At 46.6% G+C, this 22,698-nt stretch overlaps 1 protein-coding gene across 1 annotated transcript in view; it reads right to left on the reverse strand.

Moving 5' to 3' along the window:
- ap2s1 (adaptor related protein complex 2 subunit sigma 1) overlaps positions 1–22,493 on the reverse strand; it is a 44,156-nt gene extending 21,663 nt beyond the window's left edge. The window contains exon 1 of the mRNA XM_085973374.1: positions 22,322–22,493. Coding sequence (XP_085829500.1) covers positions 22,322–22,324 — 3 coding nt within the window. The 5' untranslated portion in view covers positions 22,325–22,493. The remainder of the gene's footprint in view (positions 1–22,321) is intronic.
- Between the last annotated feature and the right edge of the window lie 205 nt (positions 22,494–22,698).

The raw sequence follows: 22,698 nt of genomic DNA on the forward strand, positions 1-22,698 counted from the left end.
CACCTTTGGTCCCCATTGACTTCAGTTTTGCTCGGCTTCCTCATTGCTACACCCGGTCAAATGCTGCCCTGATGTCGAGGGCAGCTACTCGCACCTCTCCTCTGGAGTTCAGCTCTTGCGTCCACATCTGGATCAAGGCTGTGATAAACTTTGGAACCGAATGGTTCTGGCACAACCTGAACTGAGCAGTGATGAGCAGATTATTCCTAAGTAATGCCTGGCCTGCTGAGTTTTTCCAGCATTTTCTGTTGTTATTTTGGATTTCCAGCATCTGCAGTATTTTGCTATCATTCCTAAGTAGGTGTTGCTTGATGGAACTATTTTTGATTCCTTCGATCACTTTACTGATGATTGGGAGGAGGCTGATAAAGGTGGTAATTGGCTGGGTTAGATTTGTCCTGTTCTTTCGAGATAGGACATACCTGGGCAATCTTCCATATGGACTGGTAAATGCCAGTGTCTTAGCTGTATTGGAACAGCTTAGCTAAAGGAGTGGCCAACTCTGGTGTATAGATCTTCAGCACTATCCTTTCACAAAACTGTGGGACTCCTTACCTCTCATAGCTTGCTCTGCCTCCTAGAAGCAAAACCAAATCTTGGCGTTACCTACTCACCACTTCATTTGCCAGCTCTACCTTTTGACTCTTCTTAACCTTGGTGAGGTCCTGCACAATGGGCCTTGGCCTTTTACCGATTTTGGTCATTAAAAACAGTATCGGGATTCCCTGCAGGCGAAATTTAATACTTTTATACGTGGGTGCCAGGTACAAATAGAGTTCGAGTTTGAAATGATTGGAGGCTACCAGTGCAACAAACTGATCTTCCTCGAGCCTGTTTTCACACTCATACCAAATAACGATGTTTGAAAGTCTGTATTCGCTCTGTTCTCAACGTTGCAACAGGAAGCCAAGATGGCCCCAGAAGGTCAAAGTTAAAGGAATGTGGGAAGTGTTTTAACTGGAATGCAGGTTTTTTTGATCAGATATAGAATATAATTCAGAAAGATTCCATTGAAACAGCAGATCCTTGTTAGAGCAAAGTAGGATTTATTATTAGTAATTTCGTTTCTTATATAAGAGAAAGAAACAGGGGGTTCGATTTTAACTTGCTCCGTTTGGTGGAAAACAGTGAAGATGGAGCGGGGGACTTACCCACTTATTTCCCGCTCTGGTCTGGCCGACTGCAATTTTAAATTATAGGCAGCAAGGACACCTGCCCAAAGCTGGTGCCGAGTCCTCTTTGAATATGCAGATTGGGCTCCGATTATGTCATCGGGGCCCGATATGCCATTTTAACCCGAGGCCGGAGTGGGAGAGCAGTGGTGGCTTTCTTGGTAGGCAAAACTTGCCGGGAACAGCAGCCAGGCCCGGAGGAAGCCCAGTAAGATTGCATAGAGTATACAGCACAGAAACAGGCCATTCAGCCCAGCCAGACCATGTGCATGCTCCACTCGAGCCAAAATTATTTGTTTCAATGTTTTTTTCCCTCCGGTTTCTTTGTTTGCCAGGAGGAGCAGGAATGCTCATCCGGGCCCCACGAAGAAGCTTCCTGCTGACTCCTTAGCGGTCTTGGCAAGGATGTGCTAATGAGGCACCGACGTTAAAACTGGGCGAGCCTGCCTGCTGCCACTCCTGGACGGGCCAGCCGTTCGCTAGGCCGCGTTCCCGCCCGGGGTTTAAAATCAATCCCGCGATCTTTGCCCTGGCCTTTTCCATTTAAGGCAGGAAAAGGCAGATCACTGTACAGCAGAAAGGCTGCATGCTTTGTATGGCTAGTGCAATCCCTAAAATATTCAAGGATGGGGCAGAAGTAAAAGAAAAACTGGCGTAGGAAAAACAACAGGTAGAGCAAATTGAAATGTCTGGAGTGCATCTAAGCTAGGGCCTATTCTATCTTTAGCAGCTTTTTCCACCAACTACTGTATTCTGAAAGCAAGATACATGACCTGTGCAACAAAACAAAGACAAGGAACATGGGCATCAGTGACTATCGGACTTTCAGCCTTTAATAGTCAACTGCTGAAAACTAACCAGCTTGGCTCACTGGTAGCACTCTTGCCTGAGTCAACAGGTTGTGGGTTCAAACTCCCTCTCCAGACAGATTTCTCAATTGAAGAGAAAAATCACACAATATTTTGAATACAAATTTGGTTGCGCCTAGTCAGCCTGGTTTTCTGGGTCACACTCTCGCTTTCCAGGCAGAAGATTATGAACTTCAGTGTATAATCTAGACTGACACTCCAGTGCAGTACTGAGGGGGTGCTGCATTGTCGGAGGTGTCGTCTTTCAGATGAGACGTTAAACTGAGGCCTGTTCAGGAGGATGCAAACGATCCCACGGCACACTCTGAAGAAAAGCAGGGCAACATTTAACCCCCAACCAACAACACCAAAACAGATTAATTAATATTCTCAGTGCTATTTGTGGGATCTTGCTCTGTGCAAAATAGCTGCCAACAGCGACAGTGCTTCAAAAAGTCATTACAGGAAACTCTATTATCCGGCACCGACGTGGTGCCGGTTTATCAAGAAGTCCAGATTACAGAGAGGTACAGTTAAAAGGTACGAGAGCCCCGTACACAGCAACAAATCCAGGCTTCCCTGTTGCTTAGCAACATGTGCAGGAACTCCAGACACAGACCTGTTGCTTAGCAACAAGTGCACAAACCCCAGTTACACAGCCACAGATCCAGGAACTGCCACTAATATGAAGTAAAACTTACCTGAACCTACTCCTGAATTTTGCCGGTTAACAGAGATTTCTGGTTATTTAGTTGCCGGTTAAAAGAGTTTCCTGTAATTGGTTGTGAAACGCTTTGCGACATGAAAGGTGCCATCAACTGTGTGGGCTAGGCCGGGTGAACATTAGGTCATTTCCTGCCTGTCATTTTTCATACGCTTGTACGGTAGGATAACAGTTTCACAGTGGCCCTCGAGTATGTCCAAGTGGCCATTTTGTAATGAGTCAGCACAGACAGCAAGTAACAGCAGGCAGTTCGATCCCAAACAAGCCTAATCCGGCCCTCCCACGATGTCCACACGCATGCACTTTCCAGCAGGAAGCACCGGACGGTGATCAGGACCTGTAACCTCGGATGACCTTTCTCCTTGTTGAGACCAATACTGGCCTCTACTGCCAACCTGACGCAGATCAACGAACTCAAGACAGACCGACCACCTTCTATTAAAGGGATCAAGGGATATGGGGAGAAAGCAGGGACAGGGTACTGAATTTGGATGATCAGCCATGATCGCACTGAATGGCGGACAGGCTCGAGGGGCCGAATGGCCTACTCCTGCTCCTATCTTCTATGTTTCTAGTACTGATGGCCTATCACACTGACTGCAGCATTTCTTAGTTGCCTCCAGATGTTCTTACGGTGATGAGACGACTTGGCTTCAGCCTACCTTTGACCGGTTTTCCATATATAATTATTATAAAAAGCTCAGCCATTTCCTGATTGGGGGGGCGGGGGGGGGCACCTGCTGCTCCGTGATTACAGGCTCCAAAGGGCTACACCCAGCATTCTCTTCCTCAACCAACACAAGCTTTCAATATCATTTTCCCCATACAATTAAAAAACACATCAAATTTATAATTAAAATGTGTTCATTTTTGGTTGCTAAAACACTGAACAACGTATTTTAATATATCATAGTTTCCCATGTTCCCTCCCTCACCCCGTGCATCTGCTGCCTATCTAGTATACTGCTGTTAGAGAGAGGGTTTCATCGGCAAACTATTTGTGTCTTTACCATTAAGTGCACTCCACCCTTTTAATCGCGAGAATAACAAGTTGGGCTGGAATGCGTTACATGTAAAATATTGGGTATCTGGAAATGATTACAAGACAAGGGGTCAATGACAGAGAGAGCGAGCGCGCGCAATGCTTTAATCATACAGAGGGATTAAAGCGACACCATGAACTGCAAACAGTTTATAACCTTCATCTGAACCCCACTATTAGAAAATGGGCTTCAAAACACTGCCGGCTAGCAATTATTGTTTCTCATTAAATTTTAAGCAAATAGAAAGGGAAAGCGACTTAATTCATCAGAACAGGAGCGTAGGAGTCCAGTTTTCTCCCCTACTGAAGGTGCCGAGTCGTGACTGGGGTAGAGTCCCACAGACGCTGGCTGTCCTCCAGTTCTCCGCCGCTTTTAATGAGCCCGGACAGTCTCACATATGGAGGCCGGGGCGTGGAAAGGAAAGTTAGGGGCAATCACAGCCAAGCCCAATCCTGCCCTCCTCCCCCATCGTCCATGCAGGCACACTTTCCAAGTAGGGGTCATTGGAAACCACTCAGAAATGGAAAGCCCCAGGCGATTTGTTTCGCCCCCTACCTAGTCCAGGGCTGCTGAGGCCAATGCTACCACCATCCTGGCACAAATCGGAAAACTCCGCACAGACCAAGAAATGGACTGGGGCCTTCTGGTCTGTATTGTACAGTTGCACAATGGGTGGTGCACTTACCCATGGGTCTCCAAAACTGATGTTCCTAATTGAACAGAACCAACATGTAAATTAATCTTCACCCCCTCTCCCATATAAAATAAAAAAATATAAGTGTGTTCAAGAGCCAACAGATTCTTGGGATTTGGACTGTATTAAACGGTTTTGCAACTGTAGCTGTGGACATCATCCGCACTCTGAACATACTTTTGCCATGCAATTCTTTAAGCAACATATTCTAGGAGTTCTGATATCCTAAGCACACAAGCAGTTAGTGTAGTCCGTGGAAGCTCAGATTGTCCTACAGCTAGTCTCGTTTCAATCCAAATCATATAAATGTAATGTCCAAGGTTTCATGTTCAGTCGCTGGTGTTTGGGCAGCAATGAGACTGCTAGAACTGGCCGCAGCACTCGGAGCTTGGTGCAGGAGGGGGCGAATTCAGCCAGCGTTCCTACTTCTGATCTTAATCCACTTGAACCTTCTGCAAATCGCGTATCTGTGGCCATCAGGCGAGGACAGGATTGAATTTGACTGTGAGGATTGAATTTGACTGTGACGCAACAACTGCTGAGACTCGCTCTCGATGTTCACCTATGAAGGAAGGCCACTTGGGTTATATACCGGGGAACATCGGAACAGGAGGACGCCATTCAGCCCCTCGAGTTTGTTCCGCCATTCAATTACATCATAGCTGATCACCATTTATCCGCTTTTGTTCCATATCTCTTGATAACCTTACCCAACAAAAATCTATCGGTCTTAAAAGTTTCAATTGACCCTCAGTCTTTGAGGGGTAGTGCGCCAGATTTCCACTAACCTGTGTGTGGAAAAAGTGCTTCCGGATTTCGCTCCTAAATGGCCGAGCTGTAATTTTAAGATGACGCCCCCTTGTTCTGGACTACCCCACCAGAGGAAACAGTTTAACAGCCAGCACCTGTAACCGTACCCCAGCAAGGGGTCAGTGGACACGGGAGAGGCAAGGGGGGAAAAATATAAATACGGGGACAAGAGCCCCCCGTTTGGTTGCATGAGTAGCAAATTACAACTTCCATTTGTAATTTTGCATCACTTGGATCTGATAGTTAACCCTTTGAGAAATGTTCTTAACCATTTGTCATACACACACACACACTTTCCTTCGAATCCCTAAGGTGAAATACTTTGTGGGTGATCAGGCTTTAATGTCTAATTAAATGCAACATTCTACATTAAGATAATACATGTCTGAACACTGTCATTACTTAACATTTTTTCAATGGATTAGGTTTTAGTTCAGCATTTAAGACGTCACCTTGTCTTAACCCAACTGCACCTAATTTACTTACCTGTAATTATTATAATGATATATAAGTGACTGGGCAGTTTATTCACAGTGCAAGAAATGTTCCATTTATAACACTGTTCTGTGTTTTTTTTTAAAATACAAATGATTAATTTTCTTCCACCGTCTAAAATATCTGTATCAATTGTATAAGAGCTGTCTGGGCTGGAGAGTAATTATTTAACTCGATACCCCGATCGGTTGGTGGATTAAGCACTTGTACGTCCCGATATTCTCTTTGGAGCACTGCTTCCTAGCTCTTTCAAGATTACAGTGGGACCAAGCCCCAATGCTGCAGTCATATCTTCCATTACATTAGTTGTGTGCTCCCATTACTGTGACTGCTTGTTTGCTGCTTTTATTTTCACGCTCTCATTACTGCAATTCAGTTTTAGCCATTCCAATTCCAGGGACCAATACTGCTCCAACTAGCCCGTTGCTAAATATGATGGAATACATCCGTTCTGAAAGAGGGTTCCCATCTGAAACATCACCCTTTCACTTTCAGACTGTGGTCAGCCTGTTCTACATTCCTACCACGTTGATTTTATTTCGGATTTCGACCGCTCAGTTTTCCGCTAAATATACTGGTCTCAGCAAAACGGTGAATCCTCCATTTGGGTCTCGAGTAACTCAACACAGAATCATAGCAGTTTACGGCACAGGAGGAGGCCATTCGGCCCATCGGGTCCGCGCCGGACGTACCAACACCCGTGGCATCCATTTAAAGAACAATTGTGCAGCTGTCATCAACTAAGCTTTTTGATTGTCCTGCATTATTTAATTGACACCGGACATTGAGTTTGAGGCTAATTTGCAAAAATGTCTACACATTTACATTGCAAAATAGGATAACAGCTTAAAACTTTTTTTTTTTTCCAGAAAGCGTTAAGCCAGCTCTTCTTTCCATTCAAGTATTTCCATGAAGTGTTGGCACTGGCCAGGAAGTCCTGTCTACTAACTCAGGGGCACAGGACACAATGCTGATTGAGCCTCTCATTAGACTGGTGGTTGGTAATGTAGGGTGGGAGAATTCTGTTTAAAACTAGGAAATCCTCAGGAAAAGTAACAATATCCTAAAAAACAGCCCTGGAACTGGATCTCACTTCACAAAACTTTTAAAATAATTATACTTAAAAGCACTGTGATACCCACTGCTGGACTAAATTAAGAGTTAATACAATAAAGGATTCAGCAAATTCTGGTGTTCTGGGAAGGGGCAGAGAGCAACACTTTTTGGGGGAAAAACCTTTTGTACCATCAAGGGAAGAGATGTGATGGGTATTCTGCAGCGTGAGTCTCACCTCCTGACTCCCCAAAGCCTTTCCACCATCTACAAGGCACAAGTCAGGAGTGTGAGGGAATACTCTCCACTTGCCTGGATGAGTGCAGCTCCAACAACACTCAAGAAGCTCGACACCATCCAGGACAAAGCAGCCCATTTGATTGGCACCCCATCCACCACCTTAAACATTCACTCCCTCCACCACCGGTGCACCGTGGCTGCAGTGTGTACCATCTACAAGATGCACTGCAGCAACTCGCCAAGGCTTCTTCGGCAGCACCTCCCAAACCCGCGACCTCTTCCACCTAGAAGAACGAGGGCAGCAGGCGCATGGGAACATCACCACCTCAAAGTTCCCCTCCAAGTCACACACCATCCTGACTTGGAAATATATCGGCCGATCCTTCATCGTCGCTGGGTCAAAATCCTGGAACTCCCTCCCTAACAGCACTGTGGGAGCACCTTCACCACACGGACTGCAGCGGTTCAAGAAGGCGGCTCACCACCACCTTCTCAAGGGCAATTAGGGATGGGCAATAAATGCTGGCCTTGCCAGCGACACCCACATCCCATGAACGAATAAACAAAAAAAAAGTAATACTTTTTCACTTTTAGAACCCAGTGCCAGCATAAAGTGCCCCCGATCACCTCTGCATCGGCTGTGACTTCAGTAGGGCACCTGTACTGCATCCCCTTTGCGATACCTCTCAACCAGACTCCCAATTTATTGTAACTTTGTGCCGGACTGTAGCCAGCTTTGTGGCTCTCACCCTTTAGGAACTCGGTTGAAACTCACCCTTCTCGCCTGGAACAAAGACACTTTCATCTTATTAAGAGTGAGCGGGATTTGAACACATTTCCAGAGGTGAAATGCAAAATGGTAATCCAGCTTCCCACAGTAGAAATAATTTCAAGCCAGTACTGTATGTGGAGCTGATCAAGCTGTTGAAGTATATGGTGGAATAGGCATCCATTTTGAAAATTTTCAAGTTTCCCAATGTTTAAATTTAAAAGAAATCTAAGTATAACAAACACATTTATTCTAAATGATTTCATCTACACAAATACATATATTACATATTTAAAAAGTTTTGCATATTATCATGAGCAACACCACAGCAGATCTGTTAGTGTACAAAGTACCACTGCACTGTTAAATTCAGCTTTAAGGGACATGGTTTATAGGGCACGCAGCAACAAAGATGAAAATAGTAAGGTGACTTAAGTAGTAGTGACTTGGTAACACAAGTTGAGGAATGAAAGATTTTAAGAGTCAGACTGGGGGAGGGATGTAGAGAAAAAAGAGAGAGATAGCAAAAAAAAAAAAACACGGGTCCGGTGACTCTTTTGTGGGGCTTTCCAATGTCTGGCCCTGATATTATCCAAGGCAATCCAGGATTATCCATCATCCACATGTATAAATGAGAGCACATGTACTGCAATTGAATCAGACAGCACAGGAGGCCATTCTGCCCATCGTACCTATGCTGGCTCTTTGAGAGAGCTCTCCAATTAGTCCCACTGCCCTGCTTGTTCCCCATAGCCTTGCAAATGTTTCTTTTCAAGCATATATCCAATTCTCTTTAGTAAGTTACTACTGAATCTGCTTCCATGCATTCATTCATGGGATGTGGACGTCGCTGGCAAGGCCAGCATTTATTCCCCATCCCTAATTGCCCTCGGGAAGATGGTGGTAAGCAGCCTTCTTGAAATGCTGCAGTCCGTGTGGCGAGGGTAAGTCGGGAATTCCAGGATTTGACCCAGCCACAATGAAGGAACAACGATATATTTCCAAGTCGGGATGGTGTGTGACTTGGAGGGGAACTTGGAGGTGGTGGTGTTCCCATGTGCCCGTTACCCTTTTCCTTCTAGGTGGAAGAGGTCGCGGGTTTGGGAGGTGCTGCTGAAGCAGCCTTGGCGAGTTGCTGCAGTGCATCTTGTAGATGGTACACACTGCAGCCACGGTGCGCCGGTGCTGGAGGGAGTGAATGTTTAAGGTGGTGGACAGGGTGCCAATCAAGCGGACTGCTTTGCCCTGGATGGTGTTGAGCTTCTTGAGTGTTGTTGGAGCTGCACTCATCCAGGCAAGTGGAGAGTATTCCATCACACTCCTGACTTGTGCCTTGTAGATGTTGGAAAAGCTTTGAGTCAGGAGGCAAGTCACTCGCTGCATTATACCCTGCCTCTAACTCACTCTTGTAGCCACAGTATTTAAGTTAAGCTCCTGGTCAATGGTGACCCCCAGGATATTGATGGTGGGGGATTCGACGATGGTAATGCCACTGAATGTCAAGGGGAGGTGGTTAGATTCTCTCTGGTTGGAGACGGTCATTACCTGGCCCTTCTGTGGCACGAATGTTACTTGCTACTTATTAGCACAAGCCTGGATGTTGCCCAGGCCTTGCTGCATGTGGGCACAGACCGCTTCATATTGGAGGAACTGAACACTGTAATTATCAGCGAACATTACCATTTCTGACCTTATGAATCAGGGAAGATCATTGAAGAAGTTGAAGGTGGTTGGGCCTAGGACACTGCCCTGAGGAACTCCTGCAATGATGTCCTGGGGTTGTGACGATTGGCCTCCAACAACCATCTTCTTTTGTACTAGGCAGGACTCCAGCCAATGGGAGTGTTTTCTCTCTGATCCCATTGACTTCAATTTTACTAGGGCACTTTGGTGCCACATTCGGCCAAATGCTGCCTTGATGTCAAGGACAGTCACTCTCACCTCACCTCTGGAATTCAGCTCTTTTGTCTATGTTTGGACCAAGGCTGTAATGAGGTCTGGAGCCAAGTGGTCCTGGCAGAACCCAAACTGGGCTTCAGTTGGCAGGTTATTGGTGAGCAAGTGCCGCTTAATAGCACTTTCGATTACAACTTCCATCACTTTGCTGATGATTGAGACTAGGCTGATGTGGCAATAATTGGCCAGATTGAATTTATTGCGCTTTTTATGGACAGGACATACCCGGGCAATTTTCCACTTTGTCGGGTTGATGCCAGTGTTGTAGCTGTACTGGAACAACTTGGCTAGAGGTGCAGCTAGTTCTGAAGCACAAGTCTTCAGCACGACAGCTGGGATGTTGCCAGAGCCCATAGCCTTTGCTGTATCCAGCGCGCTCACGTGGAGTGAATCGAATTGGCTGAAGACTGGCATCTGTGATGGTGGGGACCTCAGGAGGAGGCCAAGATGGATCACCGACGTGGTACTTTCACCACCCTTTCAGGCAGTGATTCCAGATCATAACAACTCGCTGTGTAAAAAAAAAAATCTCCTCAGCTCCCCTCTGGAATGACTGTAAAGGAAATTAAGGTGAAGAAAATATTCAATCCAAATACACCTGGGCTTAAAAGTACAGGGCCATCAGAACTTAATATCCTTTAAAAAGATTGTTACCAAATGATTCCTCAAAAACAATACAGGAAACTTTCGATTTACCGGCACCTAAATAACCGGAAATCTCGGTTAACCGGCAAAATTCAGGAGTAGGTTCAGGTAAGTTTTACTTCATATTACTTGCCTTCCTCGATCTGTTGCTATGCAATTGGGTGTGGCTGCAGCTGTTGCTAAGCTACAGAGACGCTTGGAACTTGTGGCCATTGTTCTGCACCTGTTGCTAAGCAACAGGGTTTGTTGCTTTATACGGAGCTCTCAGCTCTCCGTATCTTTTACTATAGCTCTCGGTTATCCGGATTTTTTGATGAACCGGCACCACATCGGTCCCGGATAAAAAAAAGTTTCCTGTACTGAGATAATTATCGAGTCTTTGCAGTAAAGCTGTTAAGTTTCATGTATTGCTGAATACCTCTTCCTCTGCTCCTCAATGTTCCATGATGATCGTGCACCCTTCCCATCACACGAAGGTCAAACACTCCAGCTGTTTGACTCATCCCACCAAAAGGCAACCTCAGCATCCACTGCCATTAGCAGGTGGTTAGAATTTTTGCTGCACACATTTTTACTGGTTATGCTGTCACTGCTGCATGTCATTTTGCTGGTGGAGGACAGGCAGATGACTGCTTCCAGGGTTCCAGCCTGACCTGCGTTCAGATTTCTTCTCGCCTGTATGGAGGATGGTGGAAGCCTAGTCTGTATGCTGCTGCTTCTTCTTCTTGAACAGGTGCTGGTCAATGAGGCAAACTGGGCTGACACACCCACATCCCATCAGACCGTGTTGGCATACCACACACTGCACTACCACGCCTACTTGAAGACCAACTGGGGAAGGATGCAGCTAGCTTTACTCCCAATTTTTGGAACTAGGGGGATTGAGTGCAGACCAGACACTCCCACCACCCCCCCCTCCTTGGAAACGAGAGGAAATTGGAGGGCAAGTCATTCGAAGGCATTCTACAGGAAACTTTCGATTTACCGGCACCTAAATAACCGGAAATCTCGGTTAACCGGCAAAATTCAGGAGTAGGTTCAGGTAACTTTTATTACTTGCCTTCCTCCATCTGTTGCTGTGCAAGGGTGTGGCTGCAGCTGTTGCTAAGCTACAGAGACGCTTGCAACTTGTGCCCATTGTTCTGAAGCTGTTGTTAAGCAACAGGGTTTGTTGCTTTATAGGGAGCTCCGTATCTTTTACTATAGTGTTCGGTTATCCGGAATTTTTGATGAACCGGCACCACGTCGGTCCCGTCCGTGCCGGATAAAAAAATGTTTCCTGTAGTTCTAGTTGTGCATATATGCATTGGGGGGGGGGGGGGGGGGGGGAGGGAAGGAGAAGAGGCATACACAATGACATAAATCGTGTCATTCATGTAGAAATGACTTATGAAATATACTGGGGGGCCTGCTGTGGTGGCGCTGTCCAGGGAGAGTATAAATACTCGGGCACAGGCCCAGCTTGCTCAGGACATTTTGTAAACAGGAACTAGTGAAGTACAACTAGACTTCCAGGTTGTGAAACAGTCAATTAAAGCCTTGTTTAATACTCTGACCAAGTGCCTAGTAGTTTTCTTACGTCACACACTACCCAACTGCAAGTCACATTACAAAACTCATTCGCTGAGGTCACATCACCCAGGCAGAGAACACACAGTCACAATGATGACTACCACTGTACCTTTCTGACAAATTACAAAGCATAATGAAGGTCGGAGATCTGGCAACTCCCCACATGTAGCCTCTTGATCTCAGGTAATCCATCAGAGATGTTCTTCCTCATGGATGAAGGCAAGACAAATATGTACTGAAATCCGAAAGAGTTACAGGAAACTTTTTTTTATCCGGCACGGACAGGACCGACGTGTGCCGGTTCATCAAAAATTCCAGATAACCGAACGCTATAGTAAAAGATACGGAGCTCAGAGCTCCGTATAAAGCAACAAACCCTGTACTTCAGAACAATGGGCACAAGTTGCAAGCATCTCTGTAGCTTAGCAACAGCTGCAGCCACACCCTTGCACAGCAACAAATGGAGGAAGGCAAGTAATAAAAAAACTTACCTGAACCTACTCCTGAATTTTGCCGGTTAACCGAGATTTCCGGTTATTTAGGTGCCGGTAAATCGAAAGTTTCCTGTACTTGCACAATTCCAACAGAAAGCAGAGGCATATGCAGGCTGTCCATTTGCATTTGAAAATCCACAGAGGTGGGGACAGAAAAATGGATTGTAACAATTTCATTTTTAAAAAGTACTAGGGAGGAAATTGAAACATTGTTCCTGAAATAAAGGCTGGTTGTATTTACAGGAGAAGCAGGCTAAGATTCTAGCAGTGGCAAGAAAGCATGCTGCCGATTCGTAGAATCATAGGATAGTACAGCACAGGAGGCGGCCATTCGGCCCACTGGCTCTTTCGAAGAGCAATCCAGCTAGGCCCACTGCCCTGCTCTTTCCCCATATCTGTAAAGTCTGTGGGTTGTATAGCGAAGTAATACACAGACTACCAGAGTAACTTTAACAGGACTTTACTATTCGAAGGTCAGGGCGAATCTGCCCAATAAATCTTTACCAGCACTTATATACCGGTGTGGTCACTACTGGTATTACAGTATACAGAAGCCAAAATAAAGTAGTGCAACCCCTAAAATAGTTCTCTTAAAGGTGGACGGTTACATACACTACAATCCTCCCTTTTTAGCTTACAACATACTTATTCCCCATTAAACATACATGTATTCAACTTCATGTAAAACAGTTTACAGATATAGTCTCTGCGGAAAACAGTTCACAGATTCAGTCTCTGCGGAAAACAGTTCACAGATTCAGTCTCGGTGGAGGCGTCTCCTGCGCTTCTTGACTCAGTCCGGACAACGCCTCCGTGGTGTAGCAGTTCCCGGTGGTGTAGTCGGTTCACGTTGCGGAAGTGACTCGTCCAATAGTCCTTCCCTAACTTAACAGCTTGAACTCTAACTTCTGAACCCGCATTGCTGACTTTTTAAAAAAAAAAAAAACAATTGGATTGCCTTGGGAAGTTCCCCTACTTCCCAACTGATTTGGCTCCGTTCTGAGGGACCACGTGTGTGATCTGGTAGAGGTGATAATGGTTCAGATGGTTATCATCTTCTGTTTCGTCTTTTCCTTTTCTGCTTCTTGGAGACTCTCTGGGCTCCCTTGTCAGCTGCCAGCTGTAACGCCACCATCTCCCTATGTTCCTTAGACTTTAAGTGATTCATCCTGATTTCTGCACTTTGGGAGTTTTCAGCACAAGCTGGGCAGACCAGGTCCTCGTAATATTCAGTGTCACTCAACAGGTCCTGGTAATATTCGGTGTCGTCCTGAGGTAGGCCAGCGAGAGGGTCTTCTATTTCCTCCTTACCCAGCTGGACGTTAAGCCGGCTTTTGTTCCACATCCCGACATCTGTCCTGAAGAGACTTCATCATGCGTTCAGATTCATCCCGCTTTTTCTGGGCTTCCTGCAAGTCTTTTACTAATGACCTAATTTGTGATTTCAATACTTCAACTTCATTCGGAGATTGATTGATCGGCCTATTCAATCCCTCTACTGAAGTAGCTGTTTCAGCATTCTGTTGTTCTACCTTGACGTGCGTCAGCGTACTTTCGGCATCCAAAGGCTGTTCTGCTGCAGTCTTCTCAGTCTGTGTTGCCACCTCAGCTCTTCCAATAACTTTTGAGAGCTCCGAACCCCTTCCCTTTGACGATTGAGGCTCGTGTTTATGTTTTTTCCATGTAGAGTCTTATCCCTCAGCATATGAAGGAGTTGGCTGACTGTTGACTCTTCTGCCATCATCCCTTTCCCATTAGCTGCAGGGCTGTTTATAACCTTGTCCTGGGGCTCCTTTGCTGTTTCTACTTCGCATCATCCGCAGCCCCCACCATTCGAATTTCCACAATTGAATCGTCCGGTGATGCTGCACCCAACTTCAGTAGGAGCTCGGAAGTCATGTCGACCAATTCCGCCTTTTCTGCCTGCAACCTGCTAACAAGCGCCTTCAGTTGCGGCACATCTTGTTCCACTAGATTAGAGCACGCACCTTCAGCAGCCGAATCAGCTTGGATTCGTTTGGCCTCCTCGTGCAGACGGGTTGTGTGCTCCTGCTCCCTTTTCTCCCTCAGCTGCTTCTGTTGTCTTCCCAGATTCTCCCATTCGGTATCATAGAACTTTTTCATTGCTTTCATCTCTTGCTCGAGACGGCAACTCAATTGTTCTAATTGCTGTCGTAATCTGAAATAAGTTTGCGTTCGAGCTCGATGTTCCTCAGTAATATATATGTCTGTAACTTGAACAGACTCAGAATTCTCTGTCCAACTATGTTGTTGTTGTTCAGAGGAATTCTGTTCTGAAACTTTGTTCTCTTCTGGAGCATAAGCCTTTATGTACGCATTCGTTCTACCAACCTTAGTCAGCAAGTCCATTTTAGACTTGTCTTTCATACTTGGGCTGGTTTTATCGTCATCCGTTTCAGAGTCTGAGCTGATTGTCTGCCCCGAGTCCTCACTCGTTATTGCTTTTAGGTAGTGCCCATTCCATGTCTATTTTCTTGATCCACTCCCGTCCTAGAAGTGGTGGTCCTCCCTCAGGTAGTACATATAAGTCCATTCCTGGGTGTTCTTTGCCCCTGTCTCTCACCTTGACTCTTATCTTCCCATGGGGTATACTTTATGCCCGTGTATGTCTGTAATACGAACTTGGTATCTCTCAAGGGTATATGTGAGAATAGCCGGTTGTAATCCCTTCGATTTATGACTGATAGGGCTGATCCAGTGTCCAATTCCATTTTCACTTGGACTCCGGCTATTTTTTAGCATGACCCAGATAGTTTGTAGGTCAGCTTCCTTACTCACATTGTGAATTCTCAGACTACCCAGTTCCTGGCCGTTTGGGTCTGAATCCGAATTCTGTTCGTCTGAACTCTTCTCAGCCACCTTGTGTACTTTGTTGTACTTTTCCTGTGATGGCTTTTTTTGGTTGTTGGTCTTCTTTCCTGACCGGCATACTTTAGCGATGTGACCCAGTTTGCCACATTTTCGACATTCCTGGTTTTTAAACCAGCATTGGTTCTGGTCATGTGTTGTCTTCCCACAACGATAACATTTCGTTGTACCCGAAGTAATTTGATCCACACTGAGTACCGCTGCCTTTAGCTGCATTTCCGCAGTTCCTTTCGCTGCGGCTTCGTGTGATGCTGCAATAAGGACAGCCCTATCAAGTGTAAGGTCGTTCTCTTCGAGCAGTCGCTTTGCGTTCCTTCCTTCGACAACCCGCACACGAACTTGTCTCGCAATGCCTCTGTCAGATTTCCTCCAAACTGGCAGTATTTCGCTAATCTACACAGTTCGACCAAGTATTCCACGTTGCTTTCCTCTTTCCGTTGCGTTCTCGCATAAAATTTGAATCGTTCCGCCAACATCAACGGTGTGGGGTTCAAATGATCCTTCAGGGCAGCAACAATATTAGCGAAAGTCTGATCCGCCGGTTTAGCTGGGTGATAGAAGATGCTTCAATAGGCCGTATGTCTTCGCCCCCATCGCGTTTAGCAAGGTTATAGCTTTATCATCTTCTATTTTATTGGCCTCACAATATATCTCGATACGTTCTACATACGTGGCCCAATCTTCCACCTCGGCATCGAAGTTGTTGATGTTACCATGTTAGGCATCTTCACTATCTCTCACTATCTTTCTGCGAACAACAGAATTTCTCTTTAACTTTTTCTCTTTTTTTTTCAAAAATGGCGGTTTCCCGCGCTTGTCTTCTTCCCCGCCTACTGGCAAAATGGCGGTTTCCCGCGCTTGTCTTTTTCCCCGCCTCCGAAAATGGCGGTTTCCCGCGCTTGTCTTCTTCTGGTGGGAGGGTAAGCTTTGCCCTCGGGCGCCGACCGCTGGTTTACGGGGTTTGCGGTCTGTGCGCCGGCTTCAGTTTATTCTGAAGCGCGCTCTAGAAAAGCCGATCGCGTTCCTTGTTCCCCCCCCCCTTCTTTTCGGCAGGGGCAACCGGCGCTGGGGACAACCAGTTGGCGTCGGACAGATCCAGCTCCTGGTCCTTCACGGCAGCTACTGTAAGCCGCTGGCCGGAACCTCGCTCGGTCTCTCTCTCAGGCTCTGTCACTCTCGCTCGCTCTTTCTCGGGCTCTCAATCGCGCCTCCCAGCCCTCTCACAGTCCGTGTTTCCCTCCCCGGCTGCGGCTGAGTTCTCCGCGATTTATTTATTTTTATCTTCCCGCGCCTTACGATCCCGGTCGCAGCGCCTCGTGGCCTCGATCACTGTCCGGCCTTTTTCACCCCAATCGCGCCTCCCAGCTTCTCGCAGTCCGGTGCTTTCCTCCCCGGCTGCGGCTGAGTTCTCCGTGGCTTATTTATTTTTATATCTTCCCGTGCCTTACGATCCCGGTCGCAGCGCCTCGTGGTCGCGGGTAGTTGTCCGGCCTTTTTCGCCGTCGCGGTCTAGCCGTCTCACAACGCTCCCCAGCCCGCTTGTACCGCGGCTTCCGTGCTCCACGCTGCCCCGTCTCAGCGCCTCTGGGCCCGACTTCTGTCCGGCTCCTTTCCCCTCGACCGTGGTCAAGTTCACTGCCCTTATCCTCCGTTTATTTTTTTTTTCTCTATTTTCCCTTTACTCACAGTCACCGTGGCCGACTTGCTTCTCGTGCTGATCGGCTCACTCCCCACCGTGGCAGAAGGGACAATCAGTGCCTGTTGCTGATGGAAGGCTTCGTGTTTGAAGTCTTCCTTCCTTCTTGCTCTGCAGACTCGAGTTTTCTCTCAGCAAAACGACGAGGGCGGTTGCCTCTTCTCGACGCTCGTTAACTGTTTCAGAAGTATTGTTGCCGCAGGGTACGATCGAACTCGTCGCCACTGTAAAGTCTGTGGGTTGTATAGCGAAGTAATACACAGACTACCAGAGTAACTTTAACAGGACTTTACTATTCGAAGGTCAGGGCGAATCTGCCCAATAAATCCTTACCCAGCACTTATATACCGGTGTGGTCACTACCGGTATTACAGTATACAGAAGCCAAAATAAAGTAGTGCAACCCCTAAAATAGTTCTCTTAAAGGTGGACGGTTACATACAATAGTTCTCTTAAAGGTAAACGGTTACATACACTACAATATCCCTGCAATGTTTTTTTCTCCTTCAAGTATTTACCCAATTCCCCTTTGAAATCTACTACTCATTGAAGCATACAAAATTATTACAGGGCTTGGTAGGATGGATGCTGGGAGAATGTTTCCCTTAGCTGGGGAGTCTAGAACCAGGGGCCACAGCCTCAAGATAAAAGGTCGGCCATTCAGGACTGGGATGAGAAGAAATTTCTTCACTCAGAGGGTGGTGAATCTTTGGAATTCTCTAGCCCAAAGGGCTGTGGAGGCTCAGTCATTGGGTATATTCAAAACAGAAGTCGATAGATTTCTGACTAGTAAGGGCATCACGGGATATGGCGATAGGGCCGGTGAATGGAGTCGCGACAGAAGATCAGCCATGATCTCATTGAATGGCAGACTCCTGATCCTATTTCTTATGTTCTTATGGCAACAGACAGTTTGTAGCTAATGCCTGTGGATATGGTACCGGCTACCTGTAACAGTGCATATCTCTGCATGCCTGTTTTGACTTATAAGCCATTGGGTTAAATAGGATTCTTACTTTGGGTGGTTCAAGAATTTCTGCTGCAGCCCTGCAACTTTTGAAGTTCCTGTTGAGTTTACCCAGTGATTAGTTGAGCAATACAGCCCAGTAAAGCACCATGTTTAATCTCCAGTCTGTGCTGAGTTAGCTGATACTCAGGCGATCTGGCAATGGGAGGGCTAGAAGTAGCTTCAGTGGCCCCAGGGTAGGGAGGGGAACATTGTCCAGGACTCCTGCTCCTAAAAGTTACCCAGAGACCCCATGCAGAAGTGTGCATCCTTCTGAGCTCCGGCGAGCACCGGACTGGGCTCAGCTATGGTGCCCTCCTCAGATACCCTGCCAACATGCACTCACTGCCAAGGCTCACATGGGTACGGTAGCGTAGTGGTTCTGTAACTGGGCTAGTAATCCAGAGGACAGGACTAATGATCCGGACACAAGTGTAAATCCCACCACGGCAGCTGGGAAATTGAAATTCTGTTAATTAAATAAATCTGGAATTTAAAAAAAGCTAGTATCAGTAATGATGACCATCTAACTTTTAGATTGTGGTAAAAACCCGATCTGGCTCACTAATGTCCTTTAGGGAAGAAATTTTGCTGTCCTTACCCGGTCCGGCCTATGGTGGCATAGTGGTTAGCACTGTTGCCTCACAGCGCCAGGGACCCGCGTTCAAATCTGGCCTCGGTGACTGTCTGTGTGGAGTTTGCACATTCTCCCCGTGTTTGCGTGGTCAAAGATGTGCCGGTTAGGTTGATTGGCCATGATAAAAATTGGCCCTTAGTGTTAGAGGGGATTAAATACGTGGGGTTACGGGGATAGGGCTTGGGTGGGATGGCTGTCGGTGTAGGGACCGGGGTGCTAGGGTTTGGATGATCAGCCATGATCTCGTTGAATGGCGGAGCAGGCTCGAAGGGCCGAATGGCCTACTCCTATCTTCTATGTTTCTATGAGACTCCAGACACACAGTAACATGGTTGACTCTTAACTTCCCTCTGAAATGGCAAAGCCACTCAGTTGTCAAGAAGGCACCAACTCGCCAAGGCCTCTTGAACAGCACCTCCCAAACCCGCCACCTCTACCCCCTAGAAGGACAAGGGCAGCAGGCGCATGGGAACACCACCACTTCCAAGCTCCTCTCCAAGTCGCACACCATCCTGACTTGGAAATATATCGGCCGTTCCTTCATCTTCGCTGGGTCAAAATCCTGGCATTCCCTACTTAACACCACACGGACTGCAGCAGTCCAACACCACCTTCTCAGGGGCAATTAGGGATGGGCAATAACTGCTGGCTTTGCCAGTGATGCCCACGGCCCGTGAATGAATTAAAAAAAAAGCCACGAGAATGGTCTCTTGGACCTGGTGCAGCGAAATCGTACACCAGTCAGTCAGTGCCTGTAGGGTGGGAGAAAATTGGCAAGAAAAAAAGTGTTGAGAACCTTAGTACCAGCATCTCTGACACCCCCTCAACTCTTAGAGGCAGTCCACTTACTAGAAGGCTTCTCGAGCTCTGCGTCAGAGATTTTTCAGGTTCTATTTTACGCTGTATTACAGTACATTCATTACAGAAATAATGAAGTTCTCAAACAAAATCCTTAGCTCCTGTGGCCATAGTATAATCATAGAAACATAGAAGATAGGAGCAGGAGAAGGCCATTCGGCCCCTCGAGCCTGCTCCGCCATTCAATGAGATCATGGCTGATCATCCAAATTCAGTACCCTGTCCCTGCCTTCTCCCCATATCCCTTGATCCCTTTAGCCTCAAGAAATATATCCAACTCCTTCTTGAATATATTTAGTGAATTGGCCTCAACTGCCTTCTGTGGTAGAGAATTCCACAGGTTCACCGCTCTCTGGGTGAAGAAATTCCTCCTCCTCTCAGTCCTAAATGGCTTACCCCTTATCTTTAGACTGTGACCCCTGGTTCTGGACTCCCCCGCCATCAGGAACATCCTTCCTGCATCCAGTCTGTCTAGTCCTGTTAGAATTTTATAAGTTTCAATTAGATCCCCTCTCATTCTTCTAAACTCCAGCGAGTATAAGCCCAATCGACCCAATCTCTCCTCATACGTCATTCCTGCCATCCCAGGTATCAGTATCATGCTGGAGAGAGAGAGAGATCAACGTACACCTCCTCTAATCCAGTTTCTTGTACATGCTGATCGTGATGCAGTCTCCTGTCGTGCTGTCAAATGGGTGACTGTTTTGCAGAATACCCGCTCATCCAGAAGTGTGACTCCCAACCTGCATGTGGCTCGCCACTTAGACCTCCTGCATCCTCACTCTGGCCTTGACATTTCCGGCCTACAAGCAGGCTCATTGCAAACTTCAGCAACAATATTCCATCTTCGTCATAAGGCACTCTTCAGCCCTCTGGACTCAGCATCAAGTACATACCTTAGCCATCTCTCCTGTTTTCAGTGGTTAGAATGTGGAACTCGCTGCCACAGGAAGTGGTTGAGGCAAATAGCTTTGATGCTTTCCAAAGAAAACTAGATGAGTACATGGGAGAAAGATGGGCTGAAAGGCTTAGATGAGGTAGATGGAATGGGAGGAGGCTCATGGGGAGTATAAACAACCAGCACAGCCTAGTTGGGCCGAATGGCCGCTTTCTATGCTGTCTATTCTATGTAATTCTACACAATCCAGTTTGAGGTCATTCACAATCTGTTTAAACTTCCATTTTGGAACTAGGTTTGACTCACTCTTTTATCTTTCAAATTTCTGTGTATCTAACTCCTGAGCACGTTACACACCTTTCCAGCATTTTCAAATCTGTTAATCAGCTATTAAATCCATTAGTTGCTTCTTTGCGAAAATAATGAACTGATCAGAACTTTTGACGTCTTACCTCCCCTTTTCCTTGGAAGCATCTCAACTTCCCGTTTGGATGTGACAATTCTGCTGAAGAACCTGCACCCAAAACATTAAACTCATCTTTCCCCCCCCACCTTTCAGAAAATGCTGGAATTACACAGGTTAACTTCTCGGGCCTAGAGCCCTCGTCAGTTCTCGAGTCGAATCTATACTCGAAACACATCAACTTGTCTTTTTCAGGTGCCCTTTTTTAATTGATCCAGAAAGAAGACACTGGGTTCAACAGAGAAGCCGGTTTGCACGTGCCCCTTTATTTTAAGAAGGCACAGCTAATAAAAGAATTGAAACATTTCAACAGAACCCAAGTGAAACTTGAATAAACCATAATGGTATTGTGTATCTATTAGACAGTCTATTCCCTGGAAGGTAACTGACCTGCTGTGTATTTCCAGCCATTTGCATTCATTTTTGGATTACAAAGTACTTACAGCACAGAAACAGGCCATTTCGCCCAACAGGTCTATGCCGGTGTTTATGCTCCACACCAGCCTCCTCCCACCCCTCTTCATCTCACCCCAACACATCTTTCTATTCCTTCCTCCCTCATGTATTTATCTAACATCCCCTTTAATGCATCTACGCGATTCGCCTCAACCACTCCCTGTGGTAGCGAGTTCCACATTCTCACCACTCTCCGGGTAAAGAAGTTTCTCCTGAATTCCAGATTGGATTTATTAGTGACTCTCTTATATTTATGGCCAACGTTCCCTCTAAGCCACGCGGCTGTCCGCTAGTCCCGCACAACCCGGGACCGGCTTTTCCGAACGAGAAATTTCGTGCATGCGTGAAACTTTGAATGGGCGGCACAGACCATTATAAAGGGGCTGTGCACTCAAAATTTTAAATTTGGGGGGTGGGGGGCCAGAACATTGTTTATGGCCCCTAGTTCTGGTCTCCCCCCGCAAGTGTGAAACATCTTCTCTGTGTCTACCCTTTCATAATCTTAATATTTCCACGCCTGGTCTTTCCTGATTAGGCGTAACCTCTCCGTTCTGGTATCACCTGTCACAGCTGTTTTGGAAAAATGCACACACAGTTGTATTACTCCATACAAAATGCGATTTAAAGAATGCAACATTTAAAAAAAACAACTCTCAATGGTGCTTTGGGAAAGGTGACCAGGCCTCTCTCTCAGCCATATTCCTCTCCAGAGCTGGAAAACACACAGCAACCATTGAAAATCTCACATAGCTTCCCTTTTTGTAGGATTAAGCAGCTAATGGATGAAGCACCATGTTTTATTTAATTATAAATATTAGATTAGAAGAACCCTTCAGTGTGGATCTCAGCTCAGGCCTCACGCTGCATCCCATTCCTTTCACAATATAAAGAGTCTCCACTTACCATTCTAACGCTCCGTTACGGGTTGTGTGCAATTTTCTTTTATAAAATCGATATTTTGTGGGTCAATTCTGTGTATTTTTTTGGGGCTATTATGTTTTATTTCTGAGGCGACGCTTTTTTTCTTCCCTCGGTCGCCGCTGACTCAAACCCGCAGCTTCTCACTGCGGCTGCGCAGCTTCCGCCCAAAGAACTCTGGGAAATGTAGTCCCTCCCTCTCCCTCCTCCTCCTCCCTACCGCTCCTCCCCCTACCCCTCCTCCCTCCCTCCCCCTACCCCTCCTCCCTACCCCTCCTCCCTCCCCCCTACCCCTCCTCCCTCCCTCCTCCCTCCCTCCCTCCCCCCTACCCCTCCTCCCTCCCTCCCCCCTACCCCTCCTC

The sequence above is a fragment of the Somniosus microcephalus genome, chromosome 34 (genome assembly GCF_052327205.1).
Source record: "Somniosus microcephalus isolate GS21.2 chromosome 34, FLI_Smic_1.0, whole genome shotgun sequence".
Lineage (NCBI taxonomy): Eukaryota > Metazoa > Chordata > Chondrichthyes > Squaliformes > Somniosidae > Somniosus > Somniosus microcephalus.